General features: G+C 47.6%; 1 protein-coding gene across 1 annotated transcript in view; it reads right to left on the reverse strand.

Moving 5' to 3' along the window:
• The window catches only part of NID1 (nidogen 1), an 84,619-nt gene that overhangs the window by 7,870 nt on the left and 51,689 nt on the right, over positions 1 to 25,060 (reverse strand). The window contains exons 11-15 of the mRNA XM_019418940.2: positions 19,959 to 20,108; positions 18,160 to 18,282; positions 8,351 to 8,569; positions 6,031 to 6,203; positions 2,503 to 2,629 (exon numbers count right to left, since the gene is read on the reverse strand). Of these exons, the coding sequence (XP_019274485.2) occupies positions 2,503 to 2,629; positions 6,031 to 6,203; positions 8,351 to 8,569; positions 18,160 to 18,282; positions 19,959 to 20,108 (792 nt within the window). The remainder of the gene's footprint in view (positions 1 to 2,502; positions 2,630 to 6,030; positions 6,204 to 8,350; positions 8,570 to 18,159; positions 18,283 to 19,958; positions 20,109 to 25,060) is intronic.

Consider the following 25,060-nt stretch of genomic DNA (forward strand, 5'->3'; position numbering starts at 1 on the left):
TCCAAAGACCTCTTCCGACTTTCAGACAAAGGTAGAATAAATCATTCTGGGGGTGTATCTGGAATGAGCACATTCTCTGCCAGGACACCAGTCACTCAGACACACAGACAGAAGAGTGGGGGAGAAAAGGCTGTTCAGTGACAGTACTTTGCAAGATATCCAGAGGAACCCAGAAACTCCATGTCTCTCTGGTTCCTTATCAACAGCTCTGATCCTGACCTCAAACCCAAGAGCAATCAAACCTCCTCCAACCAGGAAAACACTACTTTATGAACTATCATGCCAAAGGAAAGGTCTGGAAAGCCTCCCCCTTTACTGTGCAGTCAGGGCAATTAGGGAAGACAGCAAGGCAATATATTCCACACTGCTGATGTCAAAAGGAAACAGATGATGATCCTGATTAGAGATGTTTGGTTAGGAGTTTAGCTCAAGGAAAGAAAGAGAAGCTTAGGATTCAGGCTGCATGAACTAGAGAGGAGATACATACCCCCTCTTCCACTCACTAGGGATGCACCAACCTGTACCACAATGAAGATTTAAGTGGAAGTTTCTTTCTCCTTTATTTAAATATTTTAAAAATTATTTTTCAATAACTATTTTTATTTGTAAATAAAAGAAAATTTATTCCCAGTGATCTTTCTTCTACAAAGATCGCATTCTAGTTTAATTCTGTGTTTTCACAGTGGACTTTTGGCCTGGAATGTTTCTTACTGTGCTTAAAGCTTTCTTGGATAATTATCAGTTCCAGAAGCAACAGGAAATAGCAATGATGACCTATTCCCCTTTTCCACTGGGTTTTGAAGTCAAATCACAGACAATAGCAACCACATTTTTCACACACACACACACACACACACACACACACACACACACACACACAATGCAAAAAGGCATTTTCAAAATTCTGCTCATTAAACGAAACCATGAAAACTACCAGACATTATTTAAATAGCATGTCAGCTTCCAGAAAAGGAGTCAGGGTCTATGTCCAAAGCTAGACATATTTAACTCAACCTCAGCCTGGTTCCTGTTGATCATCTTTTGTGAAGGAGCCAAGAAAGGAAAAAAACTGCCCCATAGGCACCCTTCCGGAACATCAATTATTAGAGAAACATTAAATTGGGAGTGGGAAAAGTGACATGCAGCCCCAAGTAAAAAGAAATACCGAACGAGGCTCATACATTTTGAAACCGTACCTTTGATTTGAGTGTTTTGCAGAGGAAACAAGATGATTTTATACAACTATCATTGGCATAACAATGTCTTTCTTTTTCTTTCTTTCTTTCTTTCTTTCTTTCTTTCTTTCTTTCTTTCTTTCTTTCTTTCTTTCTTTCTTTCTTTCTTCTTTCTTTTTTATTTTAGGGATAGAGAACGCAAGCAGGGCAGAGGGGCAGAGGGAGAGAAAGAGAGAATTCCAAGCAGGCTTCACGATCAGCACAGAGCCTGATGCCGGGCTTAATCCCATGACCCCACCCTGGGAACGTGACCTGAGCCAAAATCAAGAGTTGGATGTTCAACCGACTGAGTCACCCAAGCGCCCTCACGATGTCTTTCGATTGAAAATACCTGCAAGTCAGCTGCTGAGTTACTGACTTAGCAACATGTAATATTTGACCTTTTCAGTAAAGGTGAATTTGTACAGACCCTTGGATTTTGGCTGTAATGGTCTTTAATCTTGAGAAAACATATCCACATAAAATAGTTGTGACTTGTTGAAAGTAGGCATTACAATAACGCATAGAGTTCTTGACCTTAATCAACCTCTGTAAGTTAAGGAATTGAGGTTAAATGCTGAGGGGGAGGCTGTGCCAAAGCGTCGTGCACCTCATTACCAGTAATGCAACTGAAATTTGAGGAATGTCTATGGAAGCCCAGCCCGATTTGCTGCACTCCTCTGACACAGGCCATCAGAACAGGTGCCAGTGGAGCTAAGGTAGAAAAGACATCTCCCCACCACCACCACGATGTCACAGGTTGAAGTGACAACTTTTGACTTGAAAACTGTCTTGGGAATAGACAGCTATCAGGGACGATATTTGCCAGTATGTGTGTAACCCTCCCAACTTTATGATCATCTGCCTGTTGCCTTTGGGGAAATCCCAGTGGAGCATACCATGGGGCAGGCATTCTGAGAATCAAGTCTAGGCTCAACAGGCAGAGGAGAAATGCATATCCAAAGTGGATGGTGGAGTTTGGCCCTTACTGTTCATTAAAACTGGGTACGTAAGCTTTTAGAGAAAGGCGTGGGCACTTACCTGTTTTAACTTTATTCATCTTAGGCCAGCCACAAGTCCCAGCTAAGGTGTTCACGATTTAACAATAAGTCCTTGGAGGACTTTCCAGAGAAGGCTGGAAAGGGTGGCGTTGAGGCCAAGGACCCAGTCAGCCTCAAATCACCATCTCCTGTATGCAACCATACGCCCACTCCTCTGCTCTCTCCCAGGAACCCTTTAGGCTTCCAGAAGCCAAACCAAGAAGGAAGAACGGTATTTGCTTGCCCACCTTGCCGAATGATGGTGGTTGGCTCTCCGCCATGCAGACTGGCTCTCCCAATGGAAGGCTCACTGATGTCGGTCCAGTAAACCATCTTGTCCACACAGTCGAAGGCCAGGCCAATGATGACTTTATCCTGGAAGTGCAGACCAGCCATAAGAGTGGCCCACTCACTAGCATTTGAGTGACCAGTGATGGTGGGAATCTTCCATGTGCTTCCTGGCATTCAGACACCTTTATTTTATGAAAGGTCTTCAAGTCTTGAGTCCACTTAAAAATGTTTATTACTGAGCTGTAGAAGTTCTTTATATAGTTCAGCTAAAAACTTGTCGTGTGTGTGTGTGTGTGTGTGTGTGTGTGTATTTCCACTCATTATGTAGTTTTTTTCAGTTTCTTTTTGTTGTTGTTGTTTTGGGTTTTTTCTTAATGGTGTTTTTAACAGAGCACAAGTTTTAAGTATTTATTAAGTTCAATTCATGACTGCTTCTCTTACACTTTTTTACATCATCTAAGCAACCTTTGCCTACCTAAAGATCATTTTTTAAAAAGACAAATATTGGAAAGGAAGAGGTAAAACCACTCTAAGACAACTTGATTGTTTCTGTAGAAAATCCCAGGGAATCTATAGAACTATTATAACTACCAATTGAATCCAGCCAGGTTGCAGGTACAAGGGCAATATAAAATGGTGTTTCTACATACTAGCACAAAATAAAAAATTTAAGAGAGTAATGTTTAAAATAACATTCAAAACAAAGTATTTAAGGACAAATATTTTTAAATGTGCACGATTCTACACTAAATGCTATAACACATCACAAAGTGAAATTAAAGAAGACCCAAATAAATGAAGAGATAAATTAGTTGAATAGATTGTAACATCTAATATTGCTAAGATATCAACTTCCCCTAAATAGAGTTAAAGATTCAATGCCATCTGTATCAAAATCCCAGTAGGCTTTATTTTTCCCTTTGGTAGAATCTTAGAAGCTTACTCTAAAATGTCTATGGAAATGCAAAGTGAGGCAAAGCAAATATATGAAGAACTCCTACAACTCAGTAACAACAAATGACTCAATTACAAAATAGGCAAAGGATATGAGTAGACATTTTTCCAAAGAAGATACACGGATGGTCCATAAGTACATGAGAAGATGCAGATATCGCTTGTTGGAGAAACACAAATCAAAACCACGACGAGGTCGCACTTCACACATATTAGGATGTCTGGCATTAATAATTAAAAACCTTAAGTATCAACAAGGATTTAGAGAAAGTGGGATCTTTGTACCACGCTCGCGGGAATGTAAAATGGTGCAGCTAAGGAAAACAGTATGGCAAGTTTCTCAAAATATAAAGAAAACATACACAGAATTACCATATGATTAGGAAATTCCGGGTCTGGCTCATCCTTAAAAAAAGTGAAAGCAAGGATGTGAACAGACGTTGGTGCATACATCCCCACAGCAGCAATATTCTCAAATGTCCATCGAAGGATGAACAGGTAAACAAAATGTGGTAAATCTATACAACGAAATATTATCCAGCCTAAGAAGGAAGGAAAAGTCTGGCACGGGCTACAGCATGGATGAACCTTGAGGCCATGATGCTAAGTCAAGTAAGCCCCTTCCAAAAGGATAAATACCAGATGGTTCCAAATATATGAGGCACCCAGAGGAGTCAAATCCATAGAGACAGGAAGCAGACTAGAGGTTGCCAGGGGCTGGGGAAGGAGCGAGTTATTATCTAACGGGGACAGAGTTTCTGTTTGGGATGATGAAAACAGTTCTGGAGATGGATGGTGGTGACAGTCACACCATCATTGAGAAGTGGTTAGAAATGGTAGAAACAGGGGCGCCTGGGCAGCTCAGTCGGTCAAGCGTCCAACTTCGGCTCATGTCATGATCTCGCACTTTGTGAGTTTGAGCCCCGTGTCGGGCTCTGTGCTGACAGCTCGGAGCCTGGAGCCTGCTTCTCTCCCTCTGTCTCTGCCTCTCCTCTGCTCACACTCTATCTCTCTCTCTCAAAAGTAAATAAAGATTTTTTTAAAAAATTTAAAAATGGTAACAATACACAAGACACAAAATAAAAGAACAGTGAGTATCTCTCCTATTGTATCAGTGCCCTCCCCTCCACCGGCCCCACCTCCATTTTCTGCTTTTCACAGCCTCCCTTGACATTTAACCTCTTCCCTTCATCGTGGGCGACAATGACTTTCACAGGGAACCTAGCCCACTCCCGCTACGTGAGCGTGTGCTTGAGAGGACACAAAAGGAGAATGATGCTCACCCTCAAAGGGATTTGTGTGTCAGTGAGGCAACAGGACAATACAAAGATCACTTATTCATTCGGCAGCTATGTTCTGAGTGCCAAGCACTGTTTTGGCTCTAACACTGCTGTGAAACAAATACCTCCATGAAACAGGTGGATGGTTTCTGGTCTGGCATGCTTATGTTCCTAGCGGGAATAGATACATCGGATACGGAACATGTACACTGACACATAATGTATCGAGCAGTACTGAGTGCTATGGTGAACAGAAAGCAGGATAAGGGGGCAGAGAGCAGTGTGGCCAGGGTGGCCAGGTCAGGCCTCTCAGAGAGGTGATGTGCCAACAGAAATCTGAGTGAGGCGAGGCAGTGCACTGCAGAAGGGTCTGGGAGAGAGAGGACTCCAGGCAGGTGCAAAGGTCCTGAGGTGGGAATGTGCGTGGTGTGTTGAGGACCAGCCAGAGGGTCAGAGAGCTGAAGCTGGAGAGTGGGGGGATAGTGGCAGGAAATGGGATGGAGGAGGTGGCCAGAGGACAAAGGAAGAACTGGATTCATTCTGTGTGAAGGAAGAGCCCGTCAGAGGGTTTTGTGCAGGAGAAGAACACGAATCCAATCGAGGCTAATTAGGAGGGGATTTGAAAAGCGTCTTCACTCCTTACGGGACCTGAGGGCCGCCCCCCCCCCCCCTTCCGCCCCACTGCTCTGGCAACCCTGACCCAATCCCGCCGGAAGCCCCCAGGTCTCAGGTCTGGTTTCTTGGCGAGAGGGGGTCAGGATCACAGATGAAACAGAACGGCTTTTCAGAAGCGTCCAACCCCTAACAGACAAAAATTCCCCAACTCGCAGAATGCATCTTTGATGCTTTGGAAAGCTCTAAGCCGAAGCTGTTACCGCCTCGGGGCAGATTTGAGGATCCTGAGGCGATGGTCTGCCAAACACGAGCCACTGTACTGAGCAGGAAGGGCAAGGTCAGACCTGGGAGACGCACACAGACCAGATCTGCCAACTCGTGTGATGCCCCACCCGAGGGGTCAGACACCACAGTGGCCTCCCCATGGCCTTCCCGATTCTGCTCCTGCCCTCCCAGCTACACAGGCGGCTCGGGAACACAGTGGCCCCGTCTAGAGACGGACACCTGCGGTCACGTGGAATCGAGAGGCTCCCGTGTCCAGGGGTCAAGCCCCGGTACTGGTCTAACTACACCCTGCTTGTTTTTCCGGGTCACTGAAGCAGAAGCTGTCACCAAGTGCACGAAGCCAGCACTCACCGGGGCATGAAGCAGCGTCTTGGCTTCTGACTTCTGCATAGTGCTTCCTTCCAGGGGGAGGCGCTCTATCTTCCCGGTCTGAGCAAAGAGTAAGTGGGTCCCAGGTGGCAGAGGGATCACAGCAGTGGGGACAGAGGGTCCGTGGTGAATCGGGGGGGCCACTGTACTCAGACCTAGGTGGCAGGAGATGTCAATGAGCAAGGCCTCTGTGCAGGAGGAGTGCACACAAACACACACACGGGGTCACGCCAGCTTCATGGCACCACAGGCGCACAGCTACTCAATGCCCATTTGTGTCTAAAAGCACAAGTTGCAGAAAGACCTCAGTCAAAGGGCATTTGTGAGGAAGAGGAGGTGGGGCATGAGTCTGCCATTAAAGGTCACTTGAAAAAAAATGGCCTGGACTTCCCCGAAATAGAAATAGAAATAATGCGACCATTCACGTCCTGCTTTGGGCATGGGCCGCGGCAGTGAACCAAAACAGCCCCTGGAAAGCCCTGCCCGCAGGGAGCTCACTTCCCAGTGGCAGGCACTAAGCTTCCCAATGCTGGGGGGACTAGCAGGGAAGCAGCCCCACGCACCCTGTCCCCGTGGTGGGCGAGGGTCACACTCACTGCTGTGCGGGAACACGCCCCTTCTGGGCTTTCAGGGACAGAACGAGGATCAGACACTAATTCGCCCCCAGGTTCCCCCTCGCCTCCTAAATGCTGACCCCGATGCCCAGCACGACGCCCCGGCTCCCCTGACGACAGAGTGTCCCGAGAAGGGTGAGGGGCACAGAGTGGGGGTCAGGAAGCCTGGGTCCCAGACCCAGCCCTCCATTCCCTTGCTGTGTGGATGAGTCATGGCTCTTCCTGGGCCTTCTCTCCCGCTCTCTGAAGAGAGAGGGCTGGACCTGGTCGTCACTGGGGCCATTTCCACGTCTTGCTCCTTGTGCCCAGTCAGTGACATAAACCCATCTGGCTGACGTCTTTACTCTCTCTGGAGTTCATCCCTCCTCTCCAAACTCACTGCCAGCCCCTAAGGTCAGTTCCCTCGAAGCTTCTCACCTGGATTAGTTTTCAGCACCTGGACGGCCCCTCCCCTCCCCCAGGGGCCTCTTACTCTTCTCTCGGCTTCCACGGTCCAACCAGCAATCCGTCTAAAACCTACATCTGGTGGCATCAATGCCTGCTCAAGACCTTCCCCGGACTCCCAGCTGCCCTCGTGATCAACGCCTCTGCTGGGCGTCTCAGATCCTCACCTCGACTCCCCTCCCACAGGACAGACACCCCTGCAATGTCTGTGAGCTCTCAGCCTGCTCCTGCTGCCTGGAATCGGCCTCTCAACCCCAGCCCCTCCCCCCCAATAACTTGGTTCACACCATCTGCTCTGGAAAGCCTTCCCCAACTAGCCCCCCATGCCCACAGAAGCCAGGGACACCTTCCTCTGGGTCTCCCGGCCCCGTCCTCTCTCACAGAGCTCCTCTCCCTGCCCTGCACCTGTTCACCTGTCCGCTGACCTTCTGGGTGCCACACTGTGACTCCCCCTTCTGGACCCCCAGCACTGACCCCAGCATCTGAAGCTCAGTGAATGTTGGCCGGATGGATTAATGACCACTTCCTGCTCACTTAGCAGCCTCTTAGCAGCTTCCCGAAAATATCTGGTAGGGGGTCAATCCCTGATTATTAGCTGTATGGAGAATGGAGATTCAAGGACTGACTGCATCTGATTCTGGTAACTTGTGACAGCTACCATTTCCTACGTTTGAGACAGAGGCAGGATTTTAGAGCCGGGATCCATCCAAGAGACTGTTCTGCTCCTCTGCTGGGTGGAGGCTGAGGAAGCCGAGACTGAGGCCATTCGGGTCCCAAGCCACACAGCCCCGCTGGGCACAGGCCCCTACTCCCTGCCCAGCGCTTCCCAGGGAAGGGCTTCGGTCGGCCTCTCCCAGGCCTTCAATGTCCCAACACCACAGACACTGGAAGGCCAGGCCACCACTGCAGGGACTGTGCCCCGGGGGACCCACAGCACACGCACCCTCTGCTACCAACCGAGAATCACGGCAGCCAGTCCCGCTGGCATCTGTACAGAACAGGTCTGCACAGGAAAGGAGGAGAACGGGTATGAGGAGGGAGGGAGGAAGGACGGAGAGATGGAGGGAGTGGGGTTCATGCGAGGGAGACGGAGAAGAGGGGTGCAGAGGGCAGACACAAAGTGCCACCTGCGTCCTGGGCAAGGCCCCCGGTGACGCTCACGGGCACTGGACCCCCGGTGACGCTCACGGTCCCCCAGGCCCTTCTCAGACACAAGCCCAGCACGGCGCTGCCCTCGGACTTACAGGGGGGACTCATCCCGGGCCTGGTCCTGGTGCCCTCCAGCTCACGGCCGTCGCGATCCACGCACCAGCAGTAGCCGGTGCTGCCGTGGCACTGGGTGGGCACGTAGTGCCCATGCTCGTCACACTCGGGGACGAACAGACCTGGCCGTGGTGGGTCCGCCGCCCCCGCCGCCCCGAGGATGTGTTCTCGCTCCAGCTGGCACCGCGTTTTCTCCATTTCTACGACAGAGACAAACGGAGGGAGACGGTCAGCTGTGTCATCGGTCGGTGCTCACCAGCCGTGGCTGCGGGACACCCACGCTGGACTCGGGCCCCCGGAGGCTGCCCGCTCATCACCGGGTTTTGTTTTGTTCGTTTTCTAAAACGTAAACTATCATCCTGGTTGAGGGATTTGACAGTCACGATTACGTTTGCGTTTTCTTTTGTCTGCTAAGCACTTTTTGGTTTCAGTTTGTGACAACTGAGGCAGAACGAACACGCCATAAAATTATTTCAAAGTGAGCGATTCCGTGGCATTTCGTGTAGTCACGGTGAGAGGCAACCGCCACCCCTACCGAATTCTGATCCACTGTCCTCAGCTCCATAGGAAACTGTATACCTAGAAACAGAGCACTGCTCTCTGTCTCCCCCTCCTCCCAGCCCCTGGCAGCCAGCCGTCTGTCTCCATGGATGGCCTCTCCTGGACACGTCCTATAACTGGGATCATATCACACGTGGCCTGTTGTGTCTGGCTGCTCTCCCTCAGCACAATGTCTTCGGGGCTCATTCACCCTGTAGCATCCGTCAGTATGCCATCCTTTTAGATGGCTGAATACTATTCCACAGGGTGGTTACACCACATTGGCTTGTCCATTCATCACCGGATGGACATCGCTGAAATTTGCTTTGGGAAACTTTGCTTCTCTGAAATTTGTCCTTTTTATCATGTCAAGCTGCTTGATTATCCACGTCAAGTCGAGGTCAAAGATTTGGGGAGACCAAACACCACAGGTCACATTTTCCAACAACTGTGTTTCATTTTAATGATGAGCTCGTGTTTGGCATGAAACATGGCCTCTTAGCCTTGCAACTCAGATCCCCACGTAGGGAAATACTTCTAGATCTTTGGGAATCGCCGATAAGAAGCTATGGCCTGGAATCAACAACTTCCCAATACACAGAGTTCTAGCTCGTTCCGAAGCAGCTGGAGTCCGGCCACCACAAGGGCCAGGCCAGCACCGCCCTCAGCCCTACAGTCTCCATCACACGAGTGATGCCCAGCCATCAGCAACGCTGACTGCTGACAGCCATCCTCCGGCCAAACCCAACTATGTCAGCTGCCTCTGTTTTCCAGGTCTTTCCATGTGCTGTGCGTGGTGGGACACTTCCTCCTTGACCCTGCTTTCCCTTCCTCCCAGTTCCTCCCAGTTACTTCCCCCAGGAAGCCTCGCCAGGCCCTCCAGGGCTGGGTCCTGTGTGCCTCCATAGCTCCCGGGGGGCCTGGGCTCACCTGCCCTGGAGCTATATCACACTGACAATGACACTGACTCTGTTCCTCGTTTGTCTCCCCAAGCGGATTCTACTGCATCATCCCTCACCTCCACTCAGGAAGCACCTGACAAGGGAAGAGCTCAAGGGGCTCACGGTCCAGAGGTGAGGGGACAAGAAAACACACTGTTACACTCTGTCCTGACAGAAGAGCCCAGGACAGGCCAGATCCACAGAAGACATCTCCTCCATGGGTCTCAAGGGCAAAGGGGTACCAAAGTGCTGTTTTGGTTTGTTTTTGTTTTTAAAGAGAGAGAGAGAGAGAACGAGAGCAAAAGGCAGAGTGAGAGAGAGAAAGAATCTTAAGCAGGCTCCCCACTCAGCACAGAGCTGGATGCGGGGCTCAATCCCACAGCCCGGGGATCATGACTTGAGCTGAAATCAAGAGTCCAGGCGCCCCAAAGTGCTGTTTTTTTTTAATGTATATTTATTTATTTTTAATTTTTTTACATTTATTTATTTTTGAGAGACAGAGACAGAGCATGAGCGGGTGAGGGGCAGACAGAGAGGAAGACACAGAATCCGAAGCAGGCTCCACGCTCTGAGCAAGCTGTCCACACAGAGCCTGACGCAGGGCTCGAACCCACAAACCGTGAGATGATGACTTGAGCCGAAGTCGAACGCTCAACTGACTGAGCCACCCGGGTGCCTCCAAAGTGTTGGGTTTTTTTTTAATGTTTATTTATTTTTGAGAGAGAGCGAGAGCATGAGCGAGGAGGGTCAGAGAGAGAGGAAGAGAGAATCCCAAGCAGGCTCTGCACTGGGGCTCAATCTCAGGAACCGAGAGCTCATGACCTGGGCCAAAATCAAGAGTCAGAAGCTTAACTGACTGAGCCACCCAGGTGCCCCTCAAATGTTCATTTGTGACCGTGTCTATACATGGCCTTCGCGGTGACATTCAGCACGCATCCTGCCAATAAATGTTTAAAGTACCTTTGTCTGTGTTGCCAGGTCTCATGTTAGCCTGCCTCATGTGGTTGTTCCCTTGATCGGAAGCAGTGAAGGTGCCTGGAAAGTGTGTGTTAAACCTGGCAAGGGAAAAGTGGGTATTGCTTTCCCTTTTAGCCCTAGGGGCTAATATTAAAAAAAAAAAATGATGTAGGAAGAGCCAAACAAAGATGAAACTAAGCCATGCAGTTGGGAATAAAATGTTGGGTCCTGTTCACTCTTGGACATAGAACTTATTCACTTCCTCAATACCTCCCGTGCGCACAGGGTTTTAGAGTTCCCGTACAAGGGGTCTCCGTTTACAGGTGTTTCATTTAACTCTCTACTAGGATCCTATGCAACAGGCAACTAACTGTATTTTTTTCTACCAAATGAGACCCAAGGCTCAGACTGGTGAAGGGCTCCCCGATCACAGCATGAGTAAGCAGCTCAGCTCAAGCTACAACGTGGGTCTTTGGATTCCTAGCCTAGCCCCCTGCCCCTCTGTACCCACAAGCCCAGTGCACGTACACAATGGGTGGGTTGTGTCAACAGTGACATACACAAGTGAGCTTAATACGCTCATGAAATCATCTGTGGCCCACAGACTCCTCTTCCTTCCATCACCATCTGTGTTTGATGTTGCCTTTCCAACTTGAAACCACACCTGGTGCTCTGTGTGCAATCAACCAAAGCAAACATCTGAGGAAGCAGAGGCAGCTCCATTCTACGTGGCTGACGGTTCTGCACTGACGTGGTGTTTGACCAACGTACAACATCTCAAGCGATCGGCAACTTTTACAGCGGAACTTTTAAGTGCTGTATCCTGAACTCATACAAAGGAGGGGAAAACCCCAGTTGTGACTCAGGAGATGGAATTTCAAGTATGTTTATGGAAAGCTGTGATGTCGCTGGGTTTCTTGGGATGGCTTCTCAGCCTGGCCACCAGGCAGTGGGAGCTGCTCCAGGGGCCCCAGCCCCCCATGGAGAATTTTCCACTGTGGGCAGGGTGAGGACGGGGTAATAACGATCCATTTCCTGGCCCTGTTTCTGGCTGATAAAATGACCACTCAGGCAAGATTCCTTTCACTCATCTAGTCTGATCTGCGCGGGGGAGGAAGCAGTCAAGACCTGCTATTTATCCAGGGAGAAGCAGGAAGTCTGGGGTGACTTTCTCAAGGTTGGGGACAAAGAAAATGAGAGAAAAATGAAAGAGAAGGAGAAATAAGAAAAAAAGTACCTTTTTAACTTTCTTGACTTACATTTCATTCTCTCGCTTGATTACATTTCTTTCTCTGTGCTAATTCGCATAGATAACTATTGCAGCCTCTGATATACTCCATGGGGCTGAGGAACTCATTTGGGGAGGCGCCATTTTTTTAGCCTCTTCCTGCCCCGTCTGCCCCCAAGAGGGGCTGGCTGCTCCTGGGGGCTCTTCCACACACAGAGACTTATTTATAATAAAAATAATCTAACCCAACACCAGAGTCTTTCTTTTGGGGCGCCTGGGTAGCTCAGTTGGTTGAGCATCTGACTCTCGATTTCGGCTCAGGTCATGATCTCACGGTTTGTACGTTCGAGCCCCGCATTGAACTCTGCGCGGACGGTGCAGATCCTGCTTGGGATTCTCTCTCCCTCTCTCTCTGCCCCTCCCCCACTTGCATGCTCGCTCTCTCTCTCTCTCTCTCTCTCTAACTAAATAAATAAACCTAAAAAAAAGAATTTCTTTTAAAAAGGGTTTTACTCGGGGCACCTGAGTGGCTCAGTCGGTTAAGCATCCGACTTCGGCTCAGGTCACGATCTCGTGGTCCGTGAGTTCGAGCCCCGCGTTGGGCTCTGTGCTGACAGCTCAGAGCCTGGAGCCTGTTTCAGATTCTGTCTCCCTCTCTCTCTGACCCTCCCCTGTTCATGCTCTGTCTCTCTCTGTCTCAAAAATAAATAAACGGGGGCGCCTGGGTGGCGCAGTCGGTTAAGCGTCCGACTTCAGCTCAGGTCACGATCTCGCGGTCCGTGAGTTCGAGCCCTGCGTCGGGCTCTGGGCTGATGGCTCAGAGCCTGGAGCCTGCTTCCGATTCTGTGTCTCCCTCTCTCTCTTCCTCTCCCCCGTTCATGCTCTGTCTCTCTCTGTCTCAAAAATAAATAAAACGTTAAAAAAAATTTTTTTTTAAAATAAAAAATAAAAAAAATAAACGTTAAAAAAAATAAATAAAAAGGGTTTTACTCAATTTTGAGAAAAATTGCTATAGAAAATTCTTTTATATACAAAGTTCAAGGAACTTTTTTGTAAACCAAGAAATTACTCAGTCCTCATGTTCTTTGTTTATAAAACAAAGGAAACGAATTATAGAATTCTAGAGCTGCTTCTAGCTCTGACTGGGAAATGCAAGTTTTCTATCATAGGGTTTGATTGAAGTAAAGTGCACGCTGAAACACAAACAAGACATGTAAAAAATAAAAAGTGTACATTAAGTTGTTCGTCAGCTTTCTTTCTCTTAAACTGTATTATCTCCTCGATGTTTTCATCTTCTCTTGCAGCCCTGCTTTCTGAACTCTTGAATTGCCTTTGTGTCTACAGTTGTGTGATGTGTCTCTAGGTGCGAGATGCTGGTAAGTGTGATGGGCGTCACACGTGAAGAGATGTGATCAAACATCCATAGGCTTGGCATTTGCCCTTAAGGACCAAGCTTTGCAACTCTAGCCCAGGACTTTGTATTATATGTCTCTTGATCCGCTAAGAATCCGGTCTCCTACTTTCCAAAAATCTAGCCAATTACATTCCTCCAGACAGTCCTCAGGCAAGGTCATTGGCTCTGGTAGCCCGCCTCCAAGACGGCCCCCATCTCCCGCCTCCTGGTAGTTTCACATTTAGGCAATTCCCTTTCAACGCTGTTAGGGGGCTGGCCTGTGACTAACAGTATCACCAGAAGGGACAGTGTGCCCCTTCCAAGATGAGGTTACAGAAGACCATGGCTTCCAGCTTGGGTGTTCTCTCTCTCATCACCTGGTCTGGAGGGAGCCAGCTGCTAGGTGTTGAAGTCACTGAGGCGCCCTATGAAGAGACCCAGGCTGTGAGGATGTCAAGTCCTCAGTACAACAATGCATGAGGAACAGAGGCCTGTCAGCAACCACGGGGATCCTTCAGCCTCTGATGACCCTCAAAGACCACAACCCCAGCTAATCCCCAGACAAAGACCTCATGAGAGACCCTGAACCAAGACCACCCAGTTAAGCGGCTCCTGAATTCCTGACCCACAGAAACTGTGAGATAATAAAGACGTATCGTTTTAAGCTGTCGACCTTGAAGATCATTTGTTACATCACAATAGATAACTACAAAGGCCTCTTCAACAATACGGGTCTGAACGGTGAATTTTTTTTTTACCGAACAGAACTGTAAATGTATTTTCTCTTCCTTATGACTTTCTTCATGAAATTTTCTTTCTTGTCTCTTACTGCATTGTTAGAATACAGTATGTAATACATACCACATACAGACTATGTGTTAATTGACTGTTTATGTTATCGGTCAACAGTAGGCTCTCAGTAGTTAAGTTTTTGGGCAGTCAAAAGTTATACGTGGATTTTCAACTGCGTGGGGGCGTCAGTGCCCCTAACCCCCGTGTTGTTCAAGAGTCAACGGGACCATGGTGGCTTTCAAACTTTCTGGCCATGACCCACAGGAATACATTCCGCTCAGCAACTCGATACACACATGTATACGCACACACACATACTCATCCGTGCAGATACAAGCATCATTTCGTGAAACAGTACTTTTTCCTACTACATATACTCTATATACTCTGATATCTTCTTGATTCTTGTTTTCGATTCCATCTCATTTAAAAGAAAATGGTGCTAGCGATCCATGGAACATACACAGGTCGTGAGCAAGAGTGCAGAAGCTTGGGGGAAACAAATCAGAATTTCTGGTCTTGCCTGTCACCAGTGGACACGGCAGAAGCTGTTGCCTTAACTGACTCACCCTCGAAGCCAGTTTAATTTTTTCAGCTAGTCCCTTCTGTATACAGTAGGTACCAAATTAAGTGCGGACTGTCCGACGCCCTGCACTTCATTGTGTTTGGCAGTAGGCGTCCGGATGACATTAGTTTTCTCGCCGCTAATATTTCAGAAAGTATTTTAGCCAGCCATAATCTAGAAATATACGATGAAAACCTCAGTGTTCATATTCCAGCTGAAAAATACAAAGTCGCTCTTGTGTAACCTCCACAATCCCAACTGCCTCTCTCCTACATGCAGGTAACCCCGTGCTCTGAGTTTTCGTTTTTCATTCCTCTGTATGCGTTTTGTAGATTTCCTACATATGTATACACGCATAGGTTTATTTTCATACAGCGTTATATATTTTTTAAGTTTATTTATTTATTTTTGAGAGAGACAGAGACAGTGTGAGCAAGGGAGGGGCGGAGAAAGAGGGAGAGACAGAATCCATAGCAGGCTCCGCCCCACGCGGGGCTCGAGCTCACGAATAGTGGGATCATGACCTGAGACAAAACCAAGAGTTGGGTGCTCAACTGACTGAGCCACCCAGGCGCCCCAAACTTTTTAACATTCTTACGTTGTTTACGTTTTTAACATTTTACTCATTTTAATTGCTGCATATTATTTCATTGTATGAATTGTTCCAAAACTCCATTGGTCCATTCCTCCCACCAACAGTCATTTAGATTTCTTTTCCGTTACAAGCAATACTCGGTGAACATTGGTATGTATTTCTAGGGCACATTCTCTCTTGACTATTTAACTAGATGTTGAATTTCTTAGGAGAACAGGATTGAATACATAAACAATCCTAGCAGACTGTGCTCATTGGTTTTATCCTTGTCCCAGCTTCATATCCCAGCCTGCAGGGATGAATTTGTTTCTGTTTACTTAACAGAGCCTTAAAGAGGGGGCAAGGAGTGAGGTTAAAAACCAAAAACAAAACCAAGAGATGAAGACATCTGCTTCTTTTTGAACTGGTGATATGAAGCAAGCTTAAGGAAATAATGCGATGTTAGTGATTTTTAGTAGCTGCTGAAGAGTCTTGACTAAGATCATCACGAACTCTTCTCTATGTAATCTGCCTGTCAGAATCGATGGGCAGCACGAACAGTTTTTACCCACAATTTCAGGAACAAAAAGTTGGCCCTGCCTCGGTTCATTCTGGGGTTGGCAAACATTTTCTCTCAAGGGCCAGGGTAGTAAGTATTTCAGGCTTTGCGTGCCTTATAATCTCTGTCACAACTACTGAATTCAGCCTTTGTAAGATTAAAGAAGCCACAGACTATACATAAACTAACAAGCATGGCTGTGTTCCAATAAAAGTTTATTTATAAAAACAGGAGGTGGGCCAGATTTGACGTGTAAGTGGTAGTATGGCGATACTTGTTCCAATCAGAAGGGAACAATGTAGATCAGAAATATGTATTATATACCCAAATTTTAACTTAATCTATGATTTTTTCCCCTGTTAGTTGGACAACTATCCTAAAAACTGGAAAACACCTAGTCCTGTTGAGAGCGGGGATAAATAAATACTTTAATATACTTCTGATAGAAGTGGAAACTGGTACATTCATTTGGTTCTTCAACAGTTATAAATCTGTGAGCACCATCATGGGCCACATGCTCCACGGGATACCGCTGGACATAAAAATAAAATGCATACGCACCCTACACTCACAAGCTAGTGAAGGAGACAGACATTGATCGCTATTAATTGCTTAAAAAGGTGGTGACATGGGGGCTCCGGGTGGCTCAGCAGATTGAGCTTCTGGCTCTTGATTTCAGCTCAGGTTGTGATCTTGTGGTTCGAGCAGCGCAGAGCTTAACTGGGACTCTCTCTCTCCCTCTCTCTCTGCCCCTCCCCCATTCACGCTCTCAAAAATATGTATTTTTTTAAAGGTGGTGAAATGGATATTTTGTCGAAACCTTATATATTTGTGTATTTATATATATAACATATTGACAGTGGCATAACTATATCTGGCTACAAACAGTAGCAGTCATTAAAAATAAGTAACTACGTGACTCCAGTCTACTGTGTCAAATACATTCTTAATCTCATGACGGAATACCGTGTGGTTTAGAGGACTGAATCCAGGCTTGGAGCCCATCAGACAGACCTGGGTTTGAGTCTCAGTTCTAGCACTTACTACGGGTGGGACCTTGATTACGCCTTTATCTTGGTAAGTGTCGGCATTCTCTGCCAATGGGGATCGTAATAGCGTTTGCTCCAAAAGGACAACGGTGAACATTACATGAAAGAGTACGGGGGAAGCTTCTAGCACAGAGCAGGTTCTAACAAACAGCAGCCAATTACACGTATTCACGCGACAGCATCTGTCGAGTGCCTCCCACGTTCCCAGAATTGAGTCCAGATCCGGACCCAGGACTATCATTATTCTTATGGTCTAATGAGATGCCACCCAAGCCTTGGGTCAGCAGGTAACTTCAGCAGGTGCACAGTCCAGGTATATGTGGTAATACAGACAATTCTGTGCAGTCCGTGGCCTCCACCTTTCCCCAGTGGTGGCCCTTCATGCGTGCTCCCCACCACCACCCTAGCTCTATTCCCCGTGACTCCTAGGAAGCTGGGATGGGTCACTTTTACGTGTGAACTTGACTGGGCCACAGGGTGGGGATATGCCAGATACGTGGGTGCCAGATATTTGGTCAAACATTCTAGGTGCTTCTGTGAGGATGTTCTGGATGAGATTTTACCTTCACAGACTGAGTAAAGCAGATGGCCTCAGCCAAACAGTGGAAGGCTAGGATAGAACAAAAAGGCTGGCCCTTCCCTGAGTAAGAGAGAATCCTTCCTTCCTAATGACTATGAATTGGGACACTGGCTTTTCTCTGCCTTCAGTGTCAAATGGAAACATTAGCTGTCCTGGGTCTCCAGTTTGCTAACTGTAAATCTTGGGATTTGCAAGTCTTTATAATCATCAGAACCTCCCTTATAATACATTCCTTTACAAACAAACACAGATAGACAGACAGACACACACACACACACACACACACACACACACACACACTATTAGTTCTGTTTCTCTGGGGAACCCTAATCTAGAGCAGTTCTTACCTGAACTGCTTGCTCAAGTTACAGGGACGACAGACTTCAGGTTGCCAGTACAGTTACGGTCTGTGTGGCATCCTCTGGAGTTGTGCAGTGCACAATCTGCATGCCCGTCCACTACAGCTGTGCTCTGATATCCCACCTTAACAACTCTGAGGACCCTCCATAGAGACTGCAACTTCCCCACCTCACCTCCTCTCCCAGGTTCAGGGACTCAGGATTCACGAATGTGGCAATGGCTTACCAACTCCAAACATCTCTGACACCTTACCTCCAGGCACACAATGGAAGCCGTCTCCGCGATAGCCAGGTTTGCACTGACATGTGAAGGAGCCGGGAGTGTTGTAGCAGAAGGCATCGGGGTGACATTGGCTTGGCTGGCATTCATCCACATCTGCAAAAGAGCCACCAAGCCCAGGGACAATGACACTTGTTCTGGAATTCATAGTTTATACAACAATTTAAACCACTTCGTCAGCTCTAAGGGACCCTGTTTCTGATCTGGGAACAGTGATTTAAAGTTCACTAAACATTACTCATCAAAACACAATCTCCCTGGGGCGCCTGGGTGGCTCAGTCTGTTAAGTGTCTGACTTTGGCTCAGGTCATGATCTCGAGGTCTGTGAGTTCGAGCCGCACATCAGGCTCTGTGCCGACAGCTTGGATCCTGGAGCCTGCTTCAGATTCTATGTCTCCCTCTCTCTGCCCTCCCCTGCTCATGCTCTGTCTCTCTCTCTCAAAAATAAACATTTTTTAAAAAGCCACTAACTCCCCAATTTCTATCTTGTGTATTTGTAAATGTGTTTCACTTTGATGATTAACATTTTCATGGAAAATTAAGCATGCAAAAGGAAAAAAAAAAGAGAAGATTCTTTTGCATATTATATAAAATGATCCTTCTCACCACAAATGAGAGCTTCAAAAATGTCTGAGAGTTTGGAGACATTATTAACCACTGACAGAAAAACCTCGGAGACAAGAGAAAATTCACATTTACTTTTCGTTCAGTAACAAAAAGTAAATATCCCAGGTATGCCTGGGTGACTCAGTCGGTTAAGTGTCCGACTCTTGATTTCAGCTCAGGTAATGATCTCACGATTCTTGAGTTCAAGCCCTGTGTCGGGCTCTGTGCTAAGGGTGGAGCCTGCTTGGGATTCTCTCTTCTTCTGTCTCTCTCTCTCTTAAATAAATAAACTTAAAAAAAAAAAAGAAAGTACTGTATCTCAGAAATTATAATCTTAGAAAAGCTTGGACTTTTCAGAAATACTACATGGTGTATTATTAAGTAAATTTGCAAATCAGGGGATCAGGGTACTTTTTTTTACAGTTATCTTACCTAAAATCATCTTTAAAAAGCATCTTGGCAGCCAACAATGGACTCACCTCAAGTCTGAAAGAATTCTGTGGAGACATTTACTCTCCCAGACTCTGCAGTCATTTATTTAATAAGGAGACTTGGCTTTTTCTGGAGCAGAAGGTGAGAGCAGACCAGGAGAATGGCTATAGCTATGTTACTAAAGAAAAAGCTGGACCTCAAGTCCCCATGTATACAAGGATTATCTGCCTTTTTGGAAAAGACAATCTCCTCAGTTCCTACCAGACAGCAGGGGTCTAATTGTTGCTGAAGCGAGCAAGTCACAGAACAAAATAGTAGGGGGAGGCTGAGCGTCTTCTCCAGTGAGAACAGCTTCCAAAGGAAAATGCATGGTTCACACTACCAGAGACAGACAAAATGCAGCCCATTTACCCAACAGAGTTGAAAGGGTAATTCTCAGGGCGCCTGGGTAGCTCAGTGGGTTGAGCGTCCAACTCTTGATTTCGGCTCAGGTCATGATCTCACAGTTCATGAGATTGAACCATGCCCTGGGCTCCGTGCTGACAGGGCGGAACCTGCTTGGGATTGTCTCTCTCCCCCTCTCTCTGCTCCTCCCCTGCACTCACTCTCTCTCAAAACAAATAAGCAAACTTAAAACAAAAAAGAATAGCTCTGTTAATTTCAGGATGAGTTGGTAATTAGCACATGGAATCTTTTCGGGTTACACAGGGAGAAAAATCAGAGGAACCACATACCTTGGCAGGCTCGGCCGTCCCCAGAGAAGCCCGGCAAACAGGAGCAGGTGTAGGAGGACCCTCCCATGTAGATACACTGCGCCCGCTGTGGAATGTCACAGTCATGGAGGCCCGTCGTGCAGTAGTTGATGGGGCGCTGGTCCACGACAGCTACAAACAAAATGTTGACACGGTGTTTGGAGCGAGGCCTCTGAGTGGTCCCAGTGACCTTCTAAGTTCCCTCTGCATCAGTGGTTTAGTCCACTGAGGGGAATGTGCAAGAACCCCAGACCTCTAGGCATCTTGCCGGGCATCATCCTCCGCTTTCCACTGGGTGATACCCATGGACTTCCTGTTGTCTGCCACCTGGATCCTGCCTCTGATGGTCTTTGCACACGGACACCATGGCTGCTCATCCAACGTGGTACTCACCCTCTCTGTCTCAGGCCACGCTCCATACCAGGTTCCCCCAAACCCAACTTCCCTTTCACCTGGAAGCGAGTTGGAACACCTGCAGGTGTATGTACACACCTCCCGTGGCAGTTCTGTCAGAGCATGTGAGGAGAAGGATCTGAGACTTCCCCACGGCGTCTTTCCCCTTGGCCCACCGGGCAGGAAGAACACGGTTGAACGTGGCTGAAGTCAAAGTCACCCATTTCCCACGAAGGAAGGAGAAATCAATTTTCCCCGTGCAGTGAGACAGGTGTTATAGAAAGACGGTGGGCTTTGCGGGGGGAGGGTAGGCGTCCCTGGGTTTCTACCAGGTGCATGTGTCCGCCACATGGCTTTGGGGAGGTCACATAATTTCTCAGAGCCCCAAGTTGTTCCTCTGTAGGAATTACTTCCTGCATGCCAAGCACAAGGAGGCCCAGTAGATGGAACTCCTGTTTTCTAAAGGGTCCTGCTGATAGAACTCATAGAACGAGGGCTCAGGAAGTGGGTGAGTGACACAGAAGCTAGCCAATAACACCCCACCTTGTTCTCTTCCCTCAAGTTGGAAGTCAAGGGCTGAGGTCTAGGGCATATTTTCAGTGGCTGGTTCAGGTTCTCTGGGGGTTCCCAAGGTACCAGTTAACTTCTGGTTTTAAAGCTCTAAGACCCAGGACAGAATCCTATCCCTCGAAATGGCAGAACAGAACCTCTCCTTCCCTCGAGGGGGCCCTCGGTGTCTGGATTATCCTACAGGAGGGCTTCTCCTCTTTCTCCTGAGTCTTCCCAAGACTGATTCCAGTTTTTCTGGTCTCATGTGCTTTGAGAGTGAGAACTCTGAGCACTGTCAGGGGATACAGAAAGGAGAGGATACTCTTCAAAGGTCTGTGGGAAACGAGAGGTTAGCAAAGTAGTGGTGGATGGAGGAGGTCTAGCCTGTGCACTTGGCAGCTTAGACTCCTGAAGTCAAGACTAAATCAACTCCCATGGGACAGGCGCCATCAAACTGAGTCTTATGGGCCAAAGGGTTGCTGGATTTTAAATTACTGCCAGCAGTCCACAGATATGTCTGGAAAACAGTGAGCTAGATGATACCTAACAAGTCCTAACACGTTCTGCTTCCTTGGACCCTCCTGCTGTCTATTCTTCTATTCTATTCTTTTCTCTAGGGTCCCCTCCCCCACCCCAACAAATCCTTCAGCTCCTGGTGTGAAAGGGGATGCTTTCAACAAATTAGGATCCCCAAAAGGTAGGGAAAATACTGGCCGACAGAACAACCAGGAAATCAGCCTCACTCTGCTTTCTTTTCGCTCTTCCAACAAATATTTATGTCATTTATAGTTTTTAAGCGATCCTTTTATAAATTACGTTTGCCCGGGGCCTCGTTTTGCTGCACCCTTCTCAACAGAGGGGAACCTTGGTGCAAGCACATATGGGTTTCGGTGTTCTCTCCCCACCATCATCTTCACATATGTATGCGTTTCTATAATCTTCAAATCGTTTCTAGAAAAAGGCAATTTATAACTGAATTTTTCTTAAAATTTTTTTTAATGTTTATTTTTGAGAGACAGAGACAGAGCGTGAATGGGGGAGGCGCAGAGAGAGAGAGAGAGGGAGACACAGAATCCGAATCAGGCTCCAGGCTCCCAGCTGTCCGCACAGAGCCCGATGCGGGGCTTGAACTTACAGACCATGAGGTCATGACCTGAGCCAAAGTCAGACCTTTAACCGACTGAGCCACCCAGGTGCCCCTTAATTTCTTAAATCTAGAAATTTAAGAAAATTGAATCTCTTTTTTTTTTTTTTTTTCAGTTCCATGCTTTGCTCTTTATTTATATGGTATGATAAATGCATCCGAAAAATGCATTCAGAACCAAAAGATGCCTATTTCTTCACTCCAGACTGGGACTAGCTGTACATTAGCCACTTTCTCCTGTCTTAGATCAATCCCTACTATCAGAACACAGTTTATTTAGTAACACTAATGGGACATGCAGACCTGCTTTTTTTTCTTAAACTAAATCGCTCTGCAAAGTCAATAGTCTCTGACTCTAAAACTGGACCCATTATGTTAGAAAATTGAATCTCTTAAGTCATGTTTTTTTTCTTTATGGAAGACCATGTTTCCATGCCAAAGCAATTTTCTTCTTAAAGCGGTTTTAAAAGCTGCTTTCACGATTCCAAACGGTTTCATTCTACTTTTTTCATTTTAAAATAATGACACCACTTTAAAAAAATGACACACTTTTAAAAAAAGACACCAGGGTGCCTGGCTCTGCTTTCTGCAAAGGCCTTGACCTCCCAGAGCTGGTAACCTCTCTAGAACTCTGATCCCGCCCATTCAACTGATGGGCAGCTACTGGGTGGGATGGTGGGGCAAGTTTGGGAAGGAGAGAAAAATTGGGCCCAAATGGGAATTAAAAATGAACTATAGCTACAAGTAGATGGTATGTTGGGGTTGTACTTTACCAGCTCCTCCGTTTGGGAAGACAACCCTGGTAAAGGAAGGGGCCCTGACCTGGAATGAGCAGAGTAGGTTGGCTGGGGCTGAGCTGCTGCCACAACCCACCCCCCCCCCCCCGCTCCCCCCCGGAGACACCTGCAGGCTGGCTCAGGCTGGAAATGAGGCAATGAGAGAGAAGGAAGAAGATGCCGGCAAGGGAGGGAAGGACAACTAAGGGAAAGAAGTCATGTGTTAAAAGGAAAACAAAGGGCAGGGTATAAAGAGCTCCAAGTGGGGTGGCTTCACACAGCCTCGAGTTACTTCCAGTTCTGAAAATAAGGTCACAAAAATGAAGGATTTATAATAACTTTTCCTAGCAATATGACAGGCAAGGAGAGAGGAGATGGGCAAAGGAAGAGAGGGGAAAGGCAAGGGATAACGATGGGTGAGGGAAGGTTAAGCCTAAGCCTCAGCCTGGCCCTCTTCCTGCCCTGAAGGAGGGGCAGGTGCACGGGGCCATGCACTGGGCAAAGAAACCCACGCAAGGGGTCAACAGAACCTCAAGTTTCCCCACGTTCCACACGCAAAGCCACCTATCCTAGAACCGTGGCCACTCAGAGGGGGTATCTGTGTCTTCATGTAAAGGTGATTTATGGGCTTTTTCCTTCGTGTGAACATACTCTGCACATTCTTTTTCTCTTTTTTAATTTTTTAAATGTTTATTTTTGAGAGACAGAGAGAGTGTGAGTGGGGGAGGGGCAGAGAGAGGGGGAGACACAGAATCCGAAGCAGGCTCCAGGCTCTGAGCTGTCAGCACAGAGCCCGACGTGGGGCTCGAACCCACACGCTGCAACATCATGACCTGAGCCGAAGTCGGACGCTGAACCGACTGAGCCACCCAGGGGCCCTGTATTCTAATTCACTGCAAAAGTCTGCATGCCGTGGACAAGAGAAAGTCAAAGGTTTACAGAAAATGCCAAACACGGAAGTCCACGAAGCTGCCCCTCCCATAATGGATGCCAGTCCTCATGAAAAGTTCATTTCCTCCCGCCAGCTCATATCCACTGGGCATGGGCCCCAACCCCTCACAGCTGGCAGGGCACAGGACCAGCCTCCTAACCTGTCCAAATTCTTTTCTCTTCCTTCCTTGCTGTGACCAGGAGAAAACTCTTCCTGTGACCAGGAGAAAACACTGCTTATTCCTTATTCCTAACCCAGGCTTCCAACCCAGGACACAGTTTTCATGAGGAATTCTGGGATAGGTGAAATGGCCATGAAATTATGCAGTGATGAGCCAGAGTGATTTGTTTGAATGCGTTTAGGCAGACCTGGTTTCACCCCCTGAGCCATCCCTCCATGCAGTGAGTCTCAAAGGAGCTGAGTAAGAGGGGTTAAGAGCCAAGTGGGATGGAATCGTGTGGGGCCTCCAGGCAGTGGGAGAGTCAGGAAACCTCACAATGCTGGGACCCGTGGAGCACAGTGATCTTCAGGTGGTTTTCACATTTGTTTCCAAGCAATGGGATCCACCATTCAAACAAAATCTCGCCCAGAATCTGATATGTAGAGAAATCAAAGGCTAGAGGTCGGGGTGGAGGCCAAATCTGCCCAGGCTTCCCTGTGTCCTCACTGGCAGCTCCCGAGGCTTCTTCAAGGGCTCCAGGGGACACAGTGAGCCCAGGATCCAGTCTGAGGAGTGGACGCCCAGAGACATTAAGTGTCTTCCTGAAAATCCGATGCCTTAGGAGTAGACATTTGCACCCCACCTGCCTTACACCCTGCCCTATCCTCCGGTGAGTGTGCATGGCAGGAATGGTCCGGCACAGAAACCCACGACATTACGCCTCACAGCCATTGGCCCCACGACTGCACACTCCACCACCCAAGTCTGAGCCCAAATGTAATGTAAACGGTGCTGTCATGAGAAGTAAACCTTGGAGGGGCGCCTGGGTGGCTCAGTCGGTTAACTGTCCGACTGGATTTCGGCTCAGGTTACGATCTCACAGTTCATGGGTTTGAGCCCTGCATTGTCTGCATGGACAGCGTGAAGCCTGGTTTGGATTCTCTCTCTCTCTCTCTCTCTCTCTCTCTCATAAACAAACATTTTTTTTTAAAAAGAAAATAAACCTTTGAATCGCCTTCATCTCAAAAAGCATGGAAGTCAAGCCAACTACACAGAAATGGTTGTTCTCTATCAAACAAGAAAAAGAAGTAACCTTAGCAGCAGAGCTGAAATCTTCACTCTGTGCGAAGG

This window comes from Panthera pardus, unplaced genomic scaffold, assembly GCF_024362965.1.
Source record: "Panthera pardus isolate Hobbes unplaced genomic scaffold, ASM2436296v1 HiC_scaffold_22, whole genome shotgun sequence".
NCBI lineage: Eukaryota > Metazoa > Chordata > Mammalia > Carnivora > Felidae > Panthera > Panthera pardus.